This window comes from Camelina sativa, chromosome 9, assembly GCF_000633955.1.
Source record: "Camelina sativa cultivar DH55 chromosome 9, Cs, whole genome shotgun sequence".
In the NCBI taxonomy this organism is placed as follows: domain Eukaryota; kingdom Viridiplantae; phylum Streptophyta; class Magnoliopsida; order Brassicales; family Brassicaceae; genus Camelina; species Camelina sativa.
Genome location: NC_025693.1, coordinates 12,947,419 through 12,969,000, shown reverse-complemented (window position 1 = coordinate 12,969,000; position 21,582 = coordinate 12,947,419). Strand labels below are relative to the sequence as shown.

Here is a 21,582-nt window from a genome sequence, read left to right as displayed (position 1 = left end):
TTTTATTGATTGTTGTTTGTGGCATGTAGAGATCTTATTGCTTGTGTGTATAGCCCAGTAGATGGGAGGATTGCCTCACTGAGTGTTTATCAAATACTCATGCATCTCAATTTGTGTTTGTGGTGCAGGTAAAGGCAAATTGTGTAGCGTGGAATCATGGCGATGAGGAGGAGGATGATCTAGGGTCTCGTTTGTGTGGTGTTGGTTATATTATTTATGTTGGAACCTTGGTTAGAGTTGTGATAGGTTGCTGGATAGATTGGATAGGAATGTTATTGTATTGATGATGTATCGTTTCTGTATTATTGGTATGTTTCCGCTGTGCATATTGGTTGTTATTGGTTTAATGAGGAAATGGTGGTTTGGGTGGTTCAATTAAGTAGTATGGGAAACTTAATTATATGTTGTACTTATTATTAAAAAGAAAAAAAAGGGGGCGGTCGTTTCACCAGGTAACAAACAAAGATCAGCCACTGCTGAAGGTTGGTGTCGACCGACATCCTCCTGGTGTCGATCGACATCCTCCTAGTGTCGACTGACATCTTCCTGGTGTCGACCGACACCTGCTCGACATTCTCCAAAAATCATAGCTCGTGTTGACCGACCCCTCCACATGGTCTTGACCGACACTCGTTAGAGTATTCGTGATGTCCTTGCATTAGTGTCGACCAACACCGATGCCGAGCATCGTTCTTCTTTGATCTCTAGCTTAGATCTCCACCTCCAATCGCCTCTCACTTGACCAAGGCATCCACATAAGCGAAAATAAGCCACAGAGAGCAGAAAAATCATACAAACATTCAAGGGATTCAATCACACAATTCATTGAACACCAACACAGAAAATCTCAAGTTTAGATCAGCTATAGTCATGCATTCACCTCTTTCAAAAAAAGTTTCTGAATAACGAATCCAACACTACAGCAAGTCCCTCGCACATATTTCTTATACATAATTGAAAGTATTATTTATAATTTATTAACGTTATTTATAATAGAATTCAACTTCTAATAGTTACTTATTCTCAATATTAACTCTTCTCATCTTTTTCAAAATATTATTTATTTCTACTAATAAAATATTTGTCTTAATCACTATACTATTATGATCGTTCTTTTTAATTTAAGATTATTATAAGTAAAATAAAGTATTAGGAACATCTTTTACTGATGAAGTTGTAAGAAATTATTGAGACTGATAAAGGTTAAGAAGATATTTATACATTAAAAATATCCATTTTTCTATAAATATAAAATCTAAAACATTATAAATTACTATATATGTATGTAATATAAGTAAGTTTACACACACAGAATATTAGATGAAAGGAGATGTTGATTTTTAAAGAGATTCCAAAACAATTAAGCTCTACATTTAATGTGAATCAATATTTAGTTAATAAAAATAAAAATATTCATAATTCGAGATCTCGAATATTTGTTTTAAGATTTAAAAATATTAGATTATATAATCATGATATTAAGCAAATTGTAATACCTTTTAAATTTATATGTAACCTAACCATTAAAATGCAAATCAAATTAGTTACCATAACATTGACTTAAACTTTATAATAATATTAATCATACTAACATCACATGGAAATAATCATAGGATTTTGTATATGGTAAAATATTTTGCATATAATAATGATGCAAGTATTTAAAAAAACCTTCAAATTCAAATAAATCATTGAAACTACACATTTTTTGCATATTGTATTTTGTACATAGTTTTAAGGGAAATTACCTAGAATATTGCATAAAAGTAGGTTTATTACTAGACTAACACGTTGAGATTTCTGTCTTACTAGAATAACACATAAAAGTTTGCAAATTACTTTTATATCTGAGTTGTGTGTTTTATTACGGTTTATGCCATTTATAATTAAATTTGGTCAAAAAAAACTTGAGATCTTATGTTCTTGCTCTTGTTTTCCTGTTTTTGTTTTTATTTCTTTTTGAATCGATGTTTGTTTGATTTTTGTCAAATCCTCCTTTACTCTGATTCTGCAAGAAAAGAATGGACTGTTGGATAAATTCCTTTAGGATGCAAGAAAAGAAGCTTCACTTCTCCACCAAATAAAGTTTCAATCTTTTGGTTCACAACTAGTTATTAATCTTTAAGTAATTTGGGTAATTTAGCATCCGTTTTTAGATCAGGAGAGAAAAATCTAAAAACGACAGAGAGCTTCAAGTTGGAGTTAGCTTAGCCACTTTTTTTTTTTTGTGCTCAGAAGAAAGAACAGTCGCCGGCAAAAAAGTCTCAACCTTTTCCCTCTCCGCTCGTTCACTGGTCACCGGCATTTCTCTCTTCTCCGACTTGATTTCCTTATCGCCTGAGTTTCACGGCGATGGGAGACGAGAAGCCGGCGGTTGTGATGGCCAATCGAGAAAGAGATCGAGAGCTTCTGATTCCCGTCGCTGATTCCGGCGACAAAGACGATGGTCCTTCTTCGAAGCCTTCTTCTTCTGCTTCCTCTTCCTCTTCTTCTTCTTCTTCTTCTTCGCATCAATCCAGCCACGAGGTCTAGTTTCATCTCCTGATCTAGAATCTTGTTCTTCGTTTTCTCATTTCAAGATTCATGCTTAATTAACAGTTGAATTGGATTTATAGTAAGCTCTTAGTTCCTTTCAAGATTTATTCTTCTTCATAGATTTATTTGTTTCCCCTTAGTTCATAATCTTGGAACTTGTTTTACCCTAGATTCAATCTATCACCAAACAACACTTCCTGGAACTTGTGTGAACTAGCCAAACACTTGTCTTTATTATGCAGAAGCTTGTAAATTCCTGATTGAGTCAAGTATGAATTTGCTAGGATCTGTCGATTCTTGAGTCTTGTGATGTTTATGGTCATTCATGTTTTCAAGCATATATAACAACATAGAGCATTGTGGTCTGATGCTTTAGCTATTTCCTGCAGACTTTAAGCTTGTTCATTAGGGGTTGGGCGTCCAAGAAGTTCATGACAGGCTGGTAAGCAACACTTGAATTTTTTTGCCATTTGATTGTAGTTGGCATAGATTCAGAATTTGTGCTGATAGTTTTAAATCCCAATTTCTCTTTGCAGTGTTATCCTACTTCCTATTGCAATTACTTTCTATATAACATGGTGGTTTATTCACTTTGTGGATGGATTCTTCTCTCCAATATATGCACAACTTGGAATCAACGTATTTGGTAAGCATTTGAATGGTCCCTCTTTATCGAATCAACTACTTGATATGATCTGTTGCTCACATGAGTTTGATTTTGGTTTTGTAGGTTTTGGTTTTTTGACTTCCATAGCATTCATCTTCTTGGTCGGGGTGTTCATGTCTTCGTGGTTGGGAGCATCGGTTCTGAACTTAGGAGAGTGGTTTATCAAGTGAATGCCATTTGTTCGTCATATCTACAACGCCTCTAAGCAGAACAGTACTGCCATATCTCCTGGTATCGCTTAAGAAAAGGCTTATTTTACATTTTCAGCATTATAAGTTAATTATAATTTTCTAATCTCAACTTGCTCATATCCAGTTCTTTCTCTGTTCAGATCAAAATACACAAGCTTTCAAGGAAGTTGCAATCATTAGGCATCCCCGAATAGGCGAATATGCATTTGGCTTCATTACATCGACAGTTGTTCTCCAGGTGAGTGAAACTGCTTGGTTCAAGGATTTTGTTATTGTTTTCAGAACTTTTCTTGTAGGATACAGAGGGCATAATTGCAACATTTTTGCATGTGAAGGAATTTATTAGAATGTTCAATTCCAGTGTTATTCGTGTACACGTTTTATAAATTCTTCTCAATTCAGGTGTTATTGGATTAGTGCTTTTAATCATTCTTTTAAATTCTAGTGCTATTCGATGTTATAGAATTTTTTAAAGCAACATGATTTAACAAGAATGTGAAAGAATTGTTAGTGCAAATTGTGAATAATGAATTCTGACCTTTTAAGCCGAGATTTGGTTAGATATAGAGACAACCTCACATGTGTTCTTCCCTTTTGGATACACGAAGAACAATCACCACTCACTAACGACTGATTGCTCCAGATTCACGAAGAACAGTCACCGGCGGCGATTAACTACGACGACTGCGGCAGTCGCAGTGGGACTGTACTTGGCGGTAGAGATGAAGAAGAATTGTATTTGTCCCTTGTGATTGATGAATCCACCTTACGATCTAAAAACCTTTCTATTTACGAATCTATTGTTATATATCTCTACTTTAGTTGCAGCATTGAGATTTATGTCTTATTATGTCTTCCTTTCGAAAAAACTGTGGGGAACGAACGATTGAGTTTCTGATAATCTCTCTCCGGTTCATTTTTTGACAATATCTGTAATATATTTGTCCATTCTACTGCAATTATTTGAGTTAAAGATTGATTCAGTTTTGTTTTCAATTTGCTTGACAATTGAATTTGAGCTAGAAGTCAGTATTTGAATCTTACAAGTTTTTGGATCACTTCAAGATTTTCATGTTTCTGTATTTGAGCTAGAAGTCAAGTCAGTATTCAGATGTAAGATCCATTACAGTAATATTCAGTTGTATCATCAAATTCGTTCTCTGTTTGAAATTCAATTCTCTGTTTTGTTCTATCCTTCAGATTCTTGGTTAAGATGGTGATATTGGTTGTGATGCCATGGAGTTCTTGTTGTAAACGTAACTTTCCTCTCTCTTTTCTTTTATGCATTTCACTCTTTGCAAGAGATGTCTTTGCTTCGTGATTGTTAAACTGCAAGCTTATAATCTAAAAGTTGTCACGAGACTGGTCATTAATTGAATTTGCAAAGTCTGTTCTCACAAAGATTTAACTCCCTTGATATGGCTATACGTTCTTTGTCTCCTCTTTCAAACCACCATTTACTCCATTTGGCGAGAACGTAACAGACTCTGCAATCGGCATCATCAACTTTTTCATCGATGCAACAGAACGTAACAGACATAGCAGAGACAACGCATTTATCTAACAAGTTGTTTATCACCCCTACATAAATTTATGGGCATAAGCCCGGTTACTCAACAAGGATTACTTCACGTGTAAGTTTGTTTCATTATGTCTGGTAGCTAATTTTCTACGCTAGAGGGAAATTAGAAGACTTTATCTATATTCAATTCTATTAAGAATTCTATTCGATTCTGATAAAATATAGTAGTTAGAATCAGACAGAAAGATTTGTAAATCCTTTACAATATATGAAAATCTATTATTTTGTCATTAATTCCTGTCTATTAAATTCTTTCACAATATGGTGTCCAATACCACCCCCTAAGCATTGTTTGTTAAAATTAGATCCTTTCTATAGTAAAATGTAATAATGCTCTGTCATTGCAGAACTATCCAACTGAGGAGATAAAATGTTTTTTCTTGATACCTGTCTGTAAGAATACCGATGTTCTTGATTTGCATTACTGAGAAAGATTGAAAATAGGAAAAATGGTGAAGAATAAGTCCACTGATGATTTTTTTATTGTACTTGATGATGAAGCCATGTGTGCACAACATATATTGTACTAGCTTGAAGAAAGATTAGAAAAGACTGTACATTGAGTATATGATGTCCTATAGTTGTAGTAGCAAATGCCAAGAAGTATAGCCAGTCCACCTGACATTAACATACATACATGACCATGGATCTCATCAGCTGGTTTCTACAGACAGAAAACGTAAAAATTTCCTGATAATATAAAGTGAGCTATAACCTTCTCATGGTATGCAAAAATTCGTATCAAAACTGACCACATGTCTGCCGTGAGTAACGAGAGGTTGAACATGTACAAATTTTTTGGAACAGGCAAGGATGTTTTTCATTGAGTTTGACCACAAAACTTTTCACTATTAATTAGATATACAAGTAAATCCATAACACAATGTTCATAAAAACTTGGTTTTCACCTCTTTTGCTTCATTTCAGGTGATCCAGCCCCGGCTCTAGGCATGTGCCAGAGGTGCTAGAGCACAGGGTCCATTCAAATTTTTGTTTTTTTTCTTCACAAAAAATGGTCCAAAATTTTTTACTTCAGAAAAACATAAGGAAAAGGGCCCTTTTCTATTTTCTAGCTCAGGGACCTCAATTTTCTTGAGCCGGCCCTGAGGTGATCACTTACTAAATTTTCCTTATACTATAAAGAGTGTCTTATGTGAAAACGATAGTATGTATTAGAAAGTGATTAATTCTTGTATTGTTGATTAAACATAGTTCTTTAATAGTTCAATATGTAAAGAAATTCGTATAAACCTTAATTATCATTTTCATATTTTAAATATAAATGCAAATCTAAATATATATTTAGTTGTACCTAGTTGAACTGAGTATTATATATTTATGTTATCTAAATATTACCCTCTATAGTTAAAATGTAATTTTGTGTGGTTATTGTTCATTACCTCTCGAAAATATAATAAATAAATAAACAATTACGAATTACATAGGTTGTTCTAGTAACATCTCTTACTTTTTCTAGTAACATCTCTTACTTGTTCCATTTCCGGTGAACAACAACGACAATATTAGCTAGGGTTGCAGAAGAAGATATGTTGAAGATAACTACAAAATTACAATAATATCGTTTATTAAAACGGATTTATGGACACTAAGCAAAAGAACGTTATGTACGTACACTAATCTCAAGAACGTTATGTACGTATGCGTTCATATGTACGTACACGTTTATATGTACGTACACGTTCGATTTTAGGTTTAATGAACCCGAAATTACCAGAATATCCTCGTCTTCTACCTCTAACATACGACTGAAAACCCTAATTTTCCCTGCCTCACTTGATTTTTTCACGACTTATGTCTATTTTTTTGGTTTCACTTGTGGGGTTTTTACTCAACTATTATAGATTTTCATCTCAACATCTGATTTCTAAATTAAAAACCTATAAAAAGTGAGTTATATAGATCCTCCAATAACGATATCTTGCTCTTCCATGGATGAACCCAGAGGAAAGATTTCCGAAACTGAGTAGGAAAAAGACGTTTGCTCCGGCCGATAAACAGAACACAATTGATGAATCTTCTACAAACTTTATTACATGAACACCATTAATCGGAAGAACAGCAAACCTGTTTAGATCTTCCTCCAATAAGTCTATCGCAACGCTAGACTGTCTTTGCCAGCTCAAACAAATTCGTGTTATTCTGGTAAGACTTTACAGCTGTCAATCTTTCTTACTAAATCTACCACGGACAAGAAGCCTACCATAACACTATGAAAACTATTTCAAAAAACAAACAAAGTATACCAAAAATATCTGTAAGGAGAGAAGGCTGTCGCAAAAATCTGTCGTAACAGGCCATTAGTCTACCATAAATATCTTCCCACCCTTTTACGTTTTCCGCTACACGCGCTAAAAACAAAAGTCTATCATCAAAGAGAAATTCCTCTACCAACTTAATCTACCGAATCGATTTCATGCACGTCCACCGATAAGTGTACCAACACTACAACTAAGTGTACCATCTACAGTGACCGATAAGTGTACCAAGACTACAACTAAGTGTACCAAAAATATCTGACGTACACCTTTAATCAGTCCACGTGTATAAATCTACCATCAAAGGATCGGTAGACTTAGTCCCAACTTCCAATGTTTTTTTTTTCCTAATGGCATTAGCCGTAATTACGTGTTTTCCCAACACTAGTTTCAGGGGTAGAATAGGTACAATGTGTTAGTCTAGTAATTACAAACAATTGTATGTTACTTTTGTAATAAGGAAGCTTTTATGCAATATTCTAGTAACTCACCCTAATTTTAAATGTATTTTGTACATAATTTTAAAATTTATTTTGCATTCTTTCTTTTATGTATTGTGCTTATAAAAAAAATTAGCATAAATACATATTATAGCTTAGAAACACATAGTAAGAAAAGAAAAATCTGTCAACAAAAAAATGTTGTAAAGTTCTGTATGTGGTCCCCAGTAAAATAGTGTTTCATCTAGGTTACCCCTGTACTTTAATGCTCTACCTATTTTCCCCTAGACAACATATATTCTTCTCAATTCCACCTATATTAATTCATTTCTATCTAATTAACCAAAATAAATTAAGCTGTAATAAATCAACGTTTTGCGTTTTAAAATTGATAATTCGCAATTACTGTACCGCGATTGGCTTAACCCAACAAAAAATATTAGACCCGAAACATTATTTTCTTTACCCATAAAACCAAATCGATTTGGGGAAAATTTGAAATTAGGTCGTCTTCTTCTCTTCTCTTCTTCTTCTTCCTCGAGACCAAGAAAATCAAGTTCTTCTTTCTCGATTCAATTTATTCTTCTTCTTTCTCCGTTTGTTTATTTCGCTTTAACTGGAAGTATGAGCCAGTTTTCTTCTTCTAATTCGTCTTATCTGACTTCGGGGAAGAAATTGAATCGAGGAAGAAGAAGAAGACGACCAAATTTCAAATTTTCTCCAAATCGATTTGGTTTAATGGATAAAGAAAATAATGTTTCGGCTCTAATATTTTTGGTCGGATTAAGCCAATCGCGGTACAGTAATTGCGAATTATCAATTTTAAAACGCAAAACGTTGATTTATTACAGCTTAATTTATTTTGGTTAATTAGATAGAAATGAATTAATATAGATGGAATTGGGAAGAATATATGTTGTCTAGGAGGAAATAGGTAGAGCCTTAAAGTACAGGGGTAACCTAGTTGAAACCCTATTTTACAGGGGGCCACGTAGAGGCAGCCCTTAATTATTTAGTACATTTAGCTTGACTACTTACGTAATGTAATATAAAATTAGTAGATTTTTACAATAATGATAAACAAAGCCAGAAAATTAAAAGAACATATGTGATAGTTGAAAAAATGGCTAATTAGAAATTTGTATGATAACTTGATAAGTATGCAACATTATTGTTATCATTTCTTAAACTCATGTGTAACTTCATAATTATACTCATAAGTTTAATTAACCAATCATCATTTGTAACTTCTAACAAGCAATAACTATTTATAACTTCTTATGTTTTATCATTTAATGTTTCTATAATCTAGGTAATTTAAATTACAGTCAACACTTAAATTTTAGAACAAATTATTGTATTAATAAGATAAAACATTTCAAAATATGAAAATAATGAGATTGTGAAAGAAAATTGTATTTTGTGAAGAAAATTATATAATTTTTAAACATTCACTACAATTGTTTTTAAAAATATATGTAAAAATAAAAGTGTCAACTCAAAGAGTGAAATTTTACTTTTATGTACATTATTTTCTTTATTCATTCTCTAACTTTTTTTATTACCAACATCATGTCACTTTTTCATGAGAAATATGTACAAAAATTGTCTGCTATTTATTCATCTGACTACATACATGATGCATATAATAGATCCTTAATTAAAAAAGGTAGCAAAATGAACATTTTTCAAATGTCCCCTATATATACAAAGTATTACTAAAAGAATAACTTCAGTATTATAATTATTATAAATTTTATTTTAATCTCGTCTTATCTTTTTAAAAATACCTAATTAATTATGTTTATAGTCTATGATTATCTGACGTATTTTGCTTTATATATTTGAGTGCTTCTACACTCAGAAATTATTTTAATTAATTAAAAATAAGTGGAAATAGTCTTAGGGATTTCTTATGTATTGTTTATCTCTATATACTTATTTAAGTAAGTTAAAAATTTAACCCTACTATTATGTGGCATATTACAAAAATACCATTACATTTTAATTAATTTAATATCTAACAAAAGAAAATCTTATATTGATGTATAAATAATAAAACAATATTTTCAAAATTATTTAACAGATTTCATTTATTGTTTCAGAAATCTTAGGAAACAATAACAAACTATTTCAAACAATTATAAAACTAAATTTTATTTATTAAATTAAGATTAAATATATACATTCCTAAATCGTTTAATAATGACATGTATATTTTTAAACTAAGATACAGCATTGCTTATATTTTTAAAAAAATATATATTATATATAATTTATTAAATATTTTTTTACACTGCATATCGACGCAGTGACATCTTATTAAAATCTAAAATATCACAAATGTTATATTTTACTTAATATAATATATACAACTAAAAAATCAAAAAATTAAATCGAGATTTCTAAACATGACCACTTCAATACGAGTTTTGTTTTATTTTCTGGATTTTCCTAAATTTATATGATTCACAGATTTAAGTATTGTATCATGTACCAAACACGGACTGAAATCAGAGGATGAAACCAAGTAAATTAAGTGTAAAAGATTATAAAATGTATAGAGTAAATCAAATAAACTTCTACTATTATTTTATAACTATCAAATTACAGTAAAGAGTACGCGGACATTTCCCCGTGGTTTCCATCACGAATAACTATCTACTTCATTCTATAATCTAATACTTGAATTTTGAAACTAAGTAATCATATACATGCAGTCAGAGCCGGCCCAAGACACAAGCTGATGAAGCTGATTCATCAGCTTGTGGCCGCAAAATATATAGCTCTATAAGCGGCCCTATTTCACAGAAAGTTCTTTTAGCCTAGTGGTATAAGCAGTGGAAAAGAGTCTAAGATATCATGAGTTCGACCCTCAAACTCTTATTTATTTGTGTTTTCATTAAAAAAAAAATTTAACAGACCTAAATATATTTTTGGGCTTGTGGCCTCATAATTCTCTGCGACGGCCAAACTTAAAAATTTTGATATAATATATATCAAAGAATTATATTTAAATGAAATGAAATTTCAAATAAACATATAAAACTGAATAGAAAAGCAATAGAAATGGTTTTTCAAAGAATTAGAGTTAGTTTCATATATAAATTTGTTATGATTAATTAGAGAATTGACCAATACTAAAAGCATGTCTATCATAATATATGAACCATCAACCTGACTAGATGAGGTTTTTTTAATAACATTATGCATAACTTAAACATAGTTATACTCGACTTGTATATTATTCTCCTTGTGTTTATTTTTTTCTCAAGGTTTTAAAGACAAGAAAAATAAAACTAAAACTTTAGTAGATCTATAATCATAAGTATAATTTATATGATTTTGTGATGGATTCTACGAATAATATTAACTAAAACATAACTCTCAAGTTGGAGGTCGAAGGTTCTAGTATAATAATTAGGGTTAAGTATATATAACTTTAATAATAGGTGTGTGAGATAAACACTAAAAACAGAAAGATTGCATGAGTTTTACCAGGTAAATTCTAATGCTATGAATGTAATGGTTATACTGTATATTAGCATATAATACCTAAATTCTTCTAAACAAGAGATTTAGACTTTATATAGGTTGAAATTACGTATGCAATTTATAGCACTATTAAAGTTTATTTTCTGCAAATTATTATCATCGCTAATCATGAGTAACATCATACCATGACCTGCAGATCAATTGGTGACAGCTTGTCTTGTGGGAAGGTTGTTAAAGGGTGGGGACCAGGGTTCGAGGAACGCCTGGCGCACCAATAACCTACTGTGGATTTGGATGAATAGTTCCATTTGCCCGGTGAGGGGTTAGGATCGATGCCCTGCAGGGCCAGCTTCGGGCCTATGGGGGCAAGCTAGCAGTGGGCTAGTGGGGTCAACGGGACGGGTTGTCACACATCCGCACTGAGATTGGGTACTTCTCGTGAGATTTTTTGTCCCTATATAGATTGCTGCAATTTGTGCCATCAGTTGATAGCTACAGTGTTGGATCATCTAGTGATTAGGGGTTTGGATCAGAAATACAAGAGAAATTCATGTTGGAGTGATAAGCCAGCTGATGATCCGAAATCTGACTTAGATGCTTATGACTTGATTAGGACTGTTCTCTTTGATGGTGATTCACAGCCGATGAGCCACTTTGAAGATCAGGCAGATGATGTTGATAGCAAAGAAGAGTCCGAGTTTAGGAAGAAGTTAGAAGATGTTGAAACTCTAATATACTCCAGCTGTCCCAACTACACCAAGGTGTATGCAAGTACGGGGATTTACCGCATCAAAGTGAAGAGTGAAATGTTAGAGAACTATTTTGATCAGCTTCTCACGATGGTTCATGATATGCTTCCCACAGATAATATTCTCCTGAAATCAACATATGGGATAATGAAGTTCCTGAAGATGTTTGGCTTTGGATATGATGTGATTCATGCATGCAAGAACGATTGTATTCTTTACCAGAGCAATACGAGGTTATGGAAAGTTGTCCAAGGTGTAGTATTTCAAGATGGGAAAGGGATAAGCAAACTGGTGAGGAAAAAAAAAAGGGATATCAGTCAAGTTATTAAGATATTTTCCAATCAAAGACAGAGTGAGATAGCTATTTAGATCCAAAAGGACAGCTGAAAAGATTCGTTGGCATGTCAACAATACTAGTTCAGATGGTACAATAAGGCATCTAGTGGACTCTTTAATTTGGGCCAATGTGACTGATAAATGGCTAGAATTTTCAACTGAATTAAGAAACCTCTGCCTTGTTATTTCTACAGATGGGATGAATCCTTTCTCCCTTCAAAACATCACGTACAGCACATGACCAGTGTTATTAGTTAACTACAACATACATCCAACATTGTGTATGAAATCAGAAAATATAATGCTAACTCTGTTGATTCCGGGACCTACATTATCATGCAACAACATTGACGTCCATCTAACTCCTTTGATAGTTGACCTAAAGGAATTGTGGTTTACGATTCATTTATGAAGGAGAATTTTACCCTTAAAGCAATGTCATTGTGGAGTATCACTGATTATCCTGCCTTAGGAACATTAACTAGGTGTAAAGTGAAAGGTAAATAGGCATCTAATGTGTGTGGAAAGGATACATCTTTACGTGGTCGAAATTTAGTCGAAAGCATGTTTATTTGGGAAACAGAAAAAGACTTAGACCTGGACATCCTTAGAAGAAGAAAAAAATGGTTTGACAACATTGTGGAGGAAGGTAGTGCGAGTAGAATTCAAAGTGGAGCAGAACTTTTTAATATACTCAAGGATTTCATAAATGAGTTTGGAAAACCGTTTGTGGAAAAAAATTATAAAAAAAACGAAAAAGGGTCTGTGAAGATGAGATGACTCTAGACGAGGAAAACGATGAATACAATGATAACTAGAGGTGGAAGAAACGGTCTATTCTATTTGATATACCGTATTGGAAGGTAAATTTTTAATAAAACTTTTGAGTGTTGTAAATTTCAATAACTTACTTGCATATTCTTTTTAAAATTGATTTTTTAACTTAGTCTTTATCTTATGTATTAGGATATGCCGGTTCGTCACAATATTAATATGATGCTGTGGAGAAGAATGTGTCTAATGCTATATTGTTTATTTTTATGCAATCTGCTAAATCGAAAAATGGTTTGAAGACACGGAAAACCTTAGAAGATATGAAGATTCGAGGAAACTTACACATTCAGAATAAATGAAGAGAATACTTACCTCCAACTTTTTTTTGGCTGTCCAAAGGAAAAAAAACAAGATATTTTGCGAGAGGTTAAGTTCATTCAGAAGATAAGATGAATACTGTACAAATAATTATTTTATATGTGTAGCATGATCCATATAATAACTATTTTTTGACTTTTTGTGACTATTTTGATTGTGAGTGCAACACCTCAATCGAAAAATAAAATCACGTCAACTTAAAACTTCAAAAACATACTTCATTAAAATTTAAACAAGTATTTGAAAATCTATGAATCTATTATATTTTTAATAAAATTCACCTAAATCCACATATAACCTCATGAAGATTGTCTCGCACACACTAACACAACTTTTCACCTGCATCATGAAACAAAAATAACAAATTACTTATTGAAGATAAATCATTTTTACCCATGACCTAAAGGGATAATCCAAGTAATGATTTACTCTAAAGCTCACGACACATAACAAACATTAATCGCATAACCACACTTACTTATTGAAGATAAATCATTTTTACCCATGGCCTAAAGGGATAATCCAAGTATGATTTACTCTAAAGCTCATGACACATAATAAACATTAATCGCATAACCATGCTCACTTAAACATATACATGTTGTGATGCATATAGTGTAGAGCTAGACTAATCTTAATCACCATGAATCTAGAACGTCTCATTTTCGGACATATTCCACTATCTCAACCATATACTCTTCGGATATCTTATTTGGCACGTCTTTCTAAACTTAGTAATGACAGATTTTGAATTCATTGTTCTGTCTACCTCGATCATCACAACCATTAACTAAATTTATGTAGATTCGTTGGGATTTATTGTGGCTATATGTGTTTCTGGATTTGTCCACGGCTTTCAAATAATAATACTTTTTGAATTATTGTGGATTGTGTGGATTTAAAATGATGTTAGATCATTTCATATGAATTATATTCAGCGAGTCTTTGCTGGAAAAAGAAATTATAGTTTGTAACAACTTGCAAGTGTCCCTTTTGGTATCTGAATGTGTATTAGTGTATTAAGGGTTTGTACTTATAGTATTTAATATATCCCTTATATATTAATTGAGAAGCACATTCTTGAAAAAGCTGATGTATCGCCACCAGAACTTTGTGCACCTATTAGCAAATTACCCTTAATGTTTTACTTAATTACATTAACATGCCATTATATTAATAAAAACAATTAACTGAATAATAATTTGTTATGTCATTATTTTTTACATAAATTTAAATATCACATATTAAATCTAATTAAATAATTACATACTATTTTAAGACAAAATTTCACTACAATTTACTTACAAATATACAAGTCAAAGTTATATTGATTTCTTAAAATTAATATAAATATTAATTTCTTAAAATCAATATAAATATTAATTTCTTAAAATCAATATAAATAAAATATTCTAAAAAGGCTATAAAACATATCAATTAATATAAATTTAACAAAAATAAAGAACATATAACTTATTAAACATATAACTTATTAACATAATCATATAAAAATGAAATGTTAATTTTTATGATAATATTATTACCATAATAATTTAAATAACAAGTTTTCAATAGTTATTATAATTGATTATAGAAAGAAGTATATTACCCGTGAATTATCTCCAATTCATTAAAAGAAACTTAATACCCAAAAAATATAGATTTATATATATTCATAAATAAATATAAAAATGACAACAAATTAGGTGATATCATGATGTGTGATTAGTTATATATATCTAAGTATGTAAACTAATTAATCTCAACATTTAGTGTGATTATTCATTAAAAATGGAAAATTTGATAACCGAATAGGAATATATGTTCTAATTGTATATTCATCTATGTGCTATTAAAAAGGAATGGGACAATAACTCATATCATTATAAATAAACTTAGTACCCAAAAAAATCATAATATATTTTAAATGAGTGATTATATAGATGCAAAATTGTTATAGTTACTCGATAAACGATAAATATAAATTTGATGTTTAAAACACACAAAATATATATATTGCCATAAATTATAATAATTTTATAAATATTTATCTTTACCACGTTCACATATTTCACGGATGAAATATATTCTTACATGAATGCGTTGGTTTTGGAATTTTATTAATTTTTTCATAATGGTTTTTTTAATAATAATCGGTTATTTATAAAAAATATTAACTCAAAAGATTTAAATAGCCTAACCAAAAAATTAAATCAATAAATTATATTATCTTCAGAAATTTTAGTTTAGAATTCTATTGTTACTAACATATGTTTTTTTTGTTACATAAGAAACATGCAAAATTGTTATGATTACAAAATAAAACATAAGACGATATGAATTTGATTTTTAAACTACACAAAAGACATGTTGCAATAAATAATAACATTTTATCAATATTTTCTCTACCATACAACCTCTTACACATTCAAAGATTTCACAGGTGAAATGTATTTTTTTACACGAAAAATGCAGCTTTGAATAAATAAATAAATAACTTTAGTTACATATTATGTTTGACACAAATAGATATTATATCTAGGATAATAATTTTCTTTAAATCGATTTATTCCGCACATAGTGCGGGTTGTTACCTAGTTTTCTAAATTAAACCAGTAATATAATAGAAATGTTTTTGGTACCGAGGCTGGTTGAAGTTCGAGTACTTAAACCAGTATCCAAACTCTCTAATTGGGTCATGATTCGAGTCAAGATCGACTATTTCGGTAATTTGTATAATTTTAAGATACTTTAGACTTTTGCAAAAAAAAAAATTGATAATTTTGGAACTAATTTAAAAAGGTAAACTAAAATGTTACTCTACTATTTACTTTGTCATATTCCTCCATGAATTACTATAAAACTGTGGTAGATTTATCAACATCATTTTTAGCTAAATTGAGTTGTTACCATTTGAACCTATATAGTTTTTATTTGCTTTTGTTTGCTTAATATTCTATTTCTGAATAACTAACTCGATCGTTATAAATAAGTCGAACAGAAAATTTATCATTTTAATGAACAACAGTAAAAATATATAAATGGGATCCAAAAAAATTACCCAGAAAATGAATAGTAAAAACCATGTAAAAGAGATTGACCACAAAAAATAAGCTGAGAGTAAAATATAAGCCAAGTGACTTACAAAGTGAGTAAAACATACTCCCTCTGTTTCATATTAAGTGTCATTTTAGGCTGAATATTTTGTTACAAAATAAGTGTCATTTTGTATTTCCAAGGTAGATGTTTCTTAAATTTTTCAATTTTATCCCTACCAATTTAATGTATTGACTAATAGAAAAAAATATATATATATTGATAAAAGGTAAAATAGAAAATTTAATGATTTTCTTAATCTGTGTGAAGATTCTAAAATGACACTTAATATGAAACAGAGGGAATATAAATTAATAAAAGGAAAGATTTAAGTTGTTAGTGTAAGAACACTGATGATGTCGGCCTACCAAAAAAAAAGAACACTGATGATGTTAATAAAAAAAATCATTGGATTAAAAAATAATTTAACAGCTCAAAGCATCGGCTTGTTTGAGCTAATTCATTAAAGAAAAAAAAAATTAACAGCTCAAACACAAGTCGATGACAAAAATTCTAAAGTTGGTTTCATAGTAAGTGTTGAATTAGGTTTTTTCTACAGATTGTTTGTAATGTTTTCAGTTTTATCCATACTATTTCGATGTTTTGATCTAACGAATTTTAATTATAATGTATTAAATAAAATAAAAATAGAAAAATTATTTTATTTTATAATATGTGTGAACAATACATTATTGAAATGGAGGGAGTGTAAGTCAGCAATATGGTTAATTTGGCAGTATCAAAATTTATCCCAAAAAATATCTTTTAAAAATTCATGAAATATATAAGACATAATGATATTTTGGAAGTTCATAATTTAAAACAAAACTACAAAATCCCTTTCAAATGACAAGTACTTTACATATTATAAAAATAATTAAGGAATTCGTAAAAATGTCATAACAGAAATTTAATTGATGGGGTAGTTGAAACGTAACGAGTGTTTGCTTTTTCATTTGTTATGATCGATCTTTCATAATTAAGATATAGTAGGCGCAGAAATTAATTTCTTTTGTATTCCCAACTAGTAGGATGTTGACTTTGCTAAACTAAAACAAACAAAAATATCTTAGAAAATTGAAAACATAAATAATCAAATGATCTTTTCTTCTCTTACGTTAACATGTTTTCTTAATTGTCCTTACAAAATATAATTATTTACCAAATTTTATAGTTTTCCGAATATAATTTTATAAGCTTATCCAAAATAATTTCATAAATCTTCGTACTAACTATCATGTGGCCAAAGCAAGGCTTCAACTGTTATTTTCATGATACTGGATATTTTTGTATTAAACAATTCTGGAAGCCATTTCAAAAAACGTTGACAAAGCTTTATAATTTCCAGAAATTTCTAAAATCAATCTTTACATGTAGTCATGTAGAGATCACTTTCATGGTCATTTCTATTATAATTTGGGATAGTATTTTGCTATTTTCTGTATAAACAACTTACTTTTGGAATTCACCTAATCTTGTTTAGTCTTTCTTACCTAATTTAACTTTTTCCTTAGAACCAAAAATACATACTATTGTATTCATTTTTTCTTTTTTGTCAACCATTGGGTTACAATAGGCCGGTCCATTAACCAAAATTTTACATTCGTAGGAAGTGGAACTCGATCCCTGGTGTGATGGTGCATTTTGCATTAAGAACTTACCATTGACTACTGCACTAAGGTTACTTCACATTATTTTTTTATAAAAAGGATACATACAAAAAGGGATCATATTTGTTTCCAAAAATAGATATAACCCAAAAATTATAGGGATATAAAAGCCCATATTCCAATGAACAAAATTCTGAAAAGGATTTTTTAAAGTAATTGTATTTATAATAAAACACCAAAAACTTATTATAAATACAGTAAAATAATATTAACAATGATACAGATTAAAAAGAAAAAAAAATTGCCCAAAGGCCTTTAATTTTCCTTGGGTCGGAGTTGGGTAGTCTAAGGTCTAAGCACATTCAGTAATTTATGTCCCATATAAGTAGGGGTGGGCGTTCGGTTTTTCGGTTTGGTTTAGGTTCGGTTTTTTCGGTTTACGGTTTTTTTGGTTTTATAAAAATAGAACCATAACGAAACCATATGTAATTCGGTTTGGTTACGGTTAGGTTTTTTCGGTTTATGGTTTTTTTGGTTTCATAAAAAATGGAACCATATAAAAACCATATGTATCACAGTTTGGTTCGGTTTCGGTTTGGTTCCGGTTTTTAATAGTTATTTTATACTTTTAAAAAATAGATAGTTGATACATAACTAAAAATAAACATAAAAGTAAAACCTAAACATAAAAAAAAAAAATAGAATCCAAATTTAGTTTTGTAATTCGATAGATTACTAAGAGATCAATAACTATAAGCCCAATAAAGAAAAAAAAATATTGATATTGTTATACAATTTAAAGTTATAAGTTGGAGAAATTAATTATATCTAATTTATTCTAAATTTTTTTAAAAAACCATTCGGTTTTACGGTTTTTAACCAGACCAAACCTAAACCAAATGCTTAACTAAAATGAAAACCAAACGGATTTTTAGACTTAACCATAACCAAACCAAACCTATTATTTCGGTTCGGTTCGGTTCGGTTCGGTTTTTTGGATTTCGGTTTTTTTGCCCACCCCTACATATAAGTATTGAACGCATAAAAATCATGTATTATCCACATTAGCATTGTAGTTTTTTTTTGGGCCCGGGAATGACCATGTGAAAGCCTCTAACTCAATGGAAATGATTAGTACTTCGCGATTGGGGGTAACTAATTTCTGGTCTAAACCAACAGGGCAACTCCTATCCTCAAATGAAAATGATCGGTCCAGCCAAGGACTGCATCATCCAAGCTCCTCAAAAGTAGTCATTTACTCTGTATCCAAGTAGGTTCCCCTTTTCATTACCTGAAACAAAAGAAGCTATCGACAAACACTTTGTTAATGTTGCTAGCTTCGTTGTCACTTCGTTAAGCACTTGGTTTGAGCATTGAAAGATATCCCATATAATGGCCAATAAATCAATCATCTTGAGCTTTGGAACCTTCGCCTAAAATTACATTTCACATTTTTCTTTGACATTTGACAGAGTTAACAGAGTATGTTAAAATTAAAAACATTGTATTTTAGAATGGTAAGACTTAACAAATAAATAAATAAAAACCGATTGATACAAAATATTGTTAATTTTGTGATAAGTAAAAATAAAACTAAAACAAATACCATCTCACTCATAATGGGATACTAAACCGGGTCACTCTATAACTAACCTGAGAACATTCCTCTCTTACGTCTCATCATTTTTCTCTGTTATCAATCTTAAAAGACGCCTAAACTGAGAACCTTTACACAGCTCTCTGAGCTTGATATACAAAAGAAACATAAAGAGAAGTTCAAGAACCCGAGTCTTTTGAGTTCTGGTCTTGTCTATCCCCGTTTTCAGAACCCGGTTTCTCGGACACACTTATCTCCAAAGCCGCTGAATTTACCAGAGAAACTGGCTTGTCATTGTCTGTTGTCATAGGAGTAGTAGCTGTCATGGCTGGAGGGTCAGAGCCTATTTGATCCAGTGAAGATGGGACTCCACCACAGTTCATGGTAGGTGTCGAGCCCTTAGCGCCAGGATCTGCCGTTTCTGCGTCTTCGTATTCAGATAAAAGATCCATAAACTCATTGAGTAGACGCTGCACTTTTCTGTTTGACGCCATTGCAGGGAGAATATCGTTTCTCAAAAGTTTACGCTTCTTCACCCCCTGGAAATTAAAGCAAGTTTTGGAGTATTCTGATTTGGAATAGGTTTAGACCTTGATAAAGAGAAAGTATTTACCAGAACATAAGGATCCCAAGACAAGTTTTTGTCTGAAGATGCTGCTTCAGCCATACCAGTTGGAGGTCCAAGAAAGCTCTCGCAGACTTCTCTTAATCTAGACTCGTCTGCCTCTCTGCACAAAAAGACACTGACGTATGTGCAATATGATAGAGTTGAAAAAGACGCAGACATAGAACTTTATTGTCAAGACAAAGAACGACAACGAATCTGAAGCTGGGAATATATTTTCTCCTCGGTATAAAATGTTTAAGCCCTCACAAAGCCAATAAACCTCCAAAGATTCCTCTAACTTGGATGAGTTTCGCAAATGAGAGACCTAATCCTTATTTATACTAAAATGTATCCACATTTGAACTGAAAGATTTTATATGAGACATTTGAACTGAAAGATTTTATATGAGAAAAGGGCACATACCTTGTTAAAAACCTCACATAGGCGAGGAGACACTGACGGTATTCATTAGGGGACTCAAGTGCAAGGGAAGAGGCAAGTTGAGATTCCAAATGTGCACGTGTTTGCATTCCGTCATCAGTTATCCTGTAAAATGAAATAAGCGTCTTTAAGAACTTGGAATAGGTGGTCCATCTCAGGGCCAACATCGAAGGAATGGAAGAAAAGCCCAACCTGTTCCACCCTGGCTTTCTAGCCATGTACTTTCTGACATCAACCTGCAAACCAGCAAGCTCGCCGCATGGAGCTGAGCCCAAATTCCAGGAGCTACTGAAATTTGAGGCCGGGAAGCAGTCATCAGCCACTCTCAGCCAGCACAATAAACTCGTGTCGAAGAGGAATGCATGACGTGTGGCTAGAACAACAAGTGGTGAACCAGATTTGGATAATTTCACAGATATCACCTTTATCGTTCCTGCATAATCGTAACAATGTGTCAACAGAGCTTGTCGCATCACACAGGGTTAAATTTTTTAACAGATTCCACTAGGTAAGTAAAACAGTCCAAACCAATAAGCTATCTTCATATATTGCTATAAGACATAACATCTCATTCAAAAACCAAGTTAGTATCTCCACTACCAAGTCACCCACGAGATCAAATTAGTAAATACTCGTTTTCATTCTTTTTACTGGATTGCCCATCCCATCCATTTCAAAATATAGTATGGTGCCTCAAGAGACATCATGTTTTGGACGATGGGGAGCCAGAAATGTATTCTAGAATTGGAGCATACCTTTTACTGTGGAAGATAAATCGACATCGGAAGAGACCAAAGAAGATAGAGA

At 31.5% G+C, this 21,582-nt stretch overlaps 1 protein-coding gene and 1 pseudogene across 1 annotated transcript in view; one reads left to right on the top strand and one right to left on the bottom strand.

Moving 5' to 3' along the window:
* Positions 1,913-4,389, top strand: LOC104710912 (annotated as a pseudogene).
* LOC104710910 (protein HIRA) overlaps positions 19,666-21,582 on the bottom strand; it is a 7,523-nt gene continuing 5,606 nt past the window's right edge. Inside the window, exons 8-10 of the mRNA XM_010427566.1 lie at positions 20,758-20,880; positions 20,340-20,454; positions 19,666-20,265 (exon numbers count right to left, since the gene is read on the bottom strand). Of these exons, the coding sequence (XP_010425868.1) occupies positions 19,906-20,265; positions 20,340-20,454; positions 20,758-20,880 (598 nt within the window). The 3' untranslated portion in view covers positions 19,666-19,905. The remainder of the gene's footprint in view (positions 20,266-20,339; positions 20,455-20,757; positions 20,881-21,582) is intronic.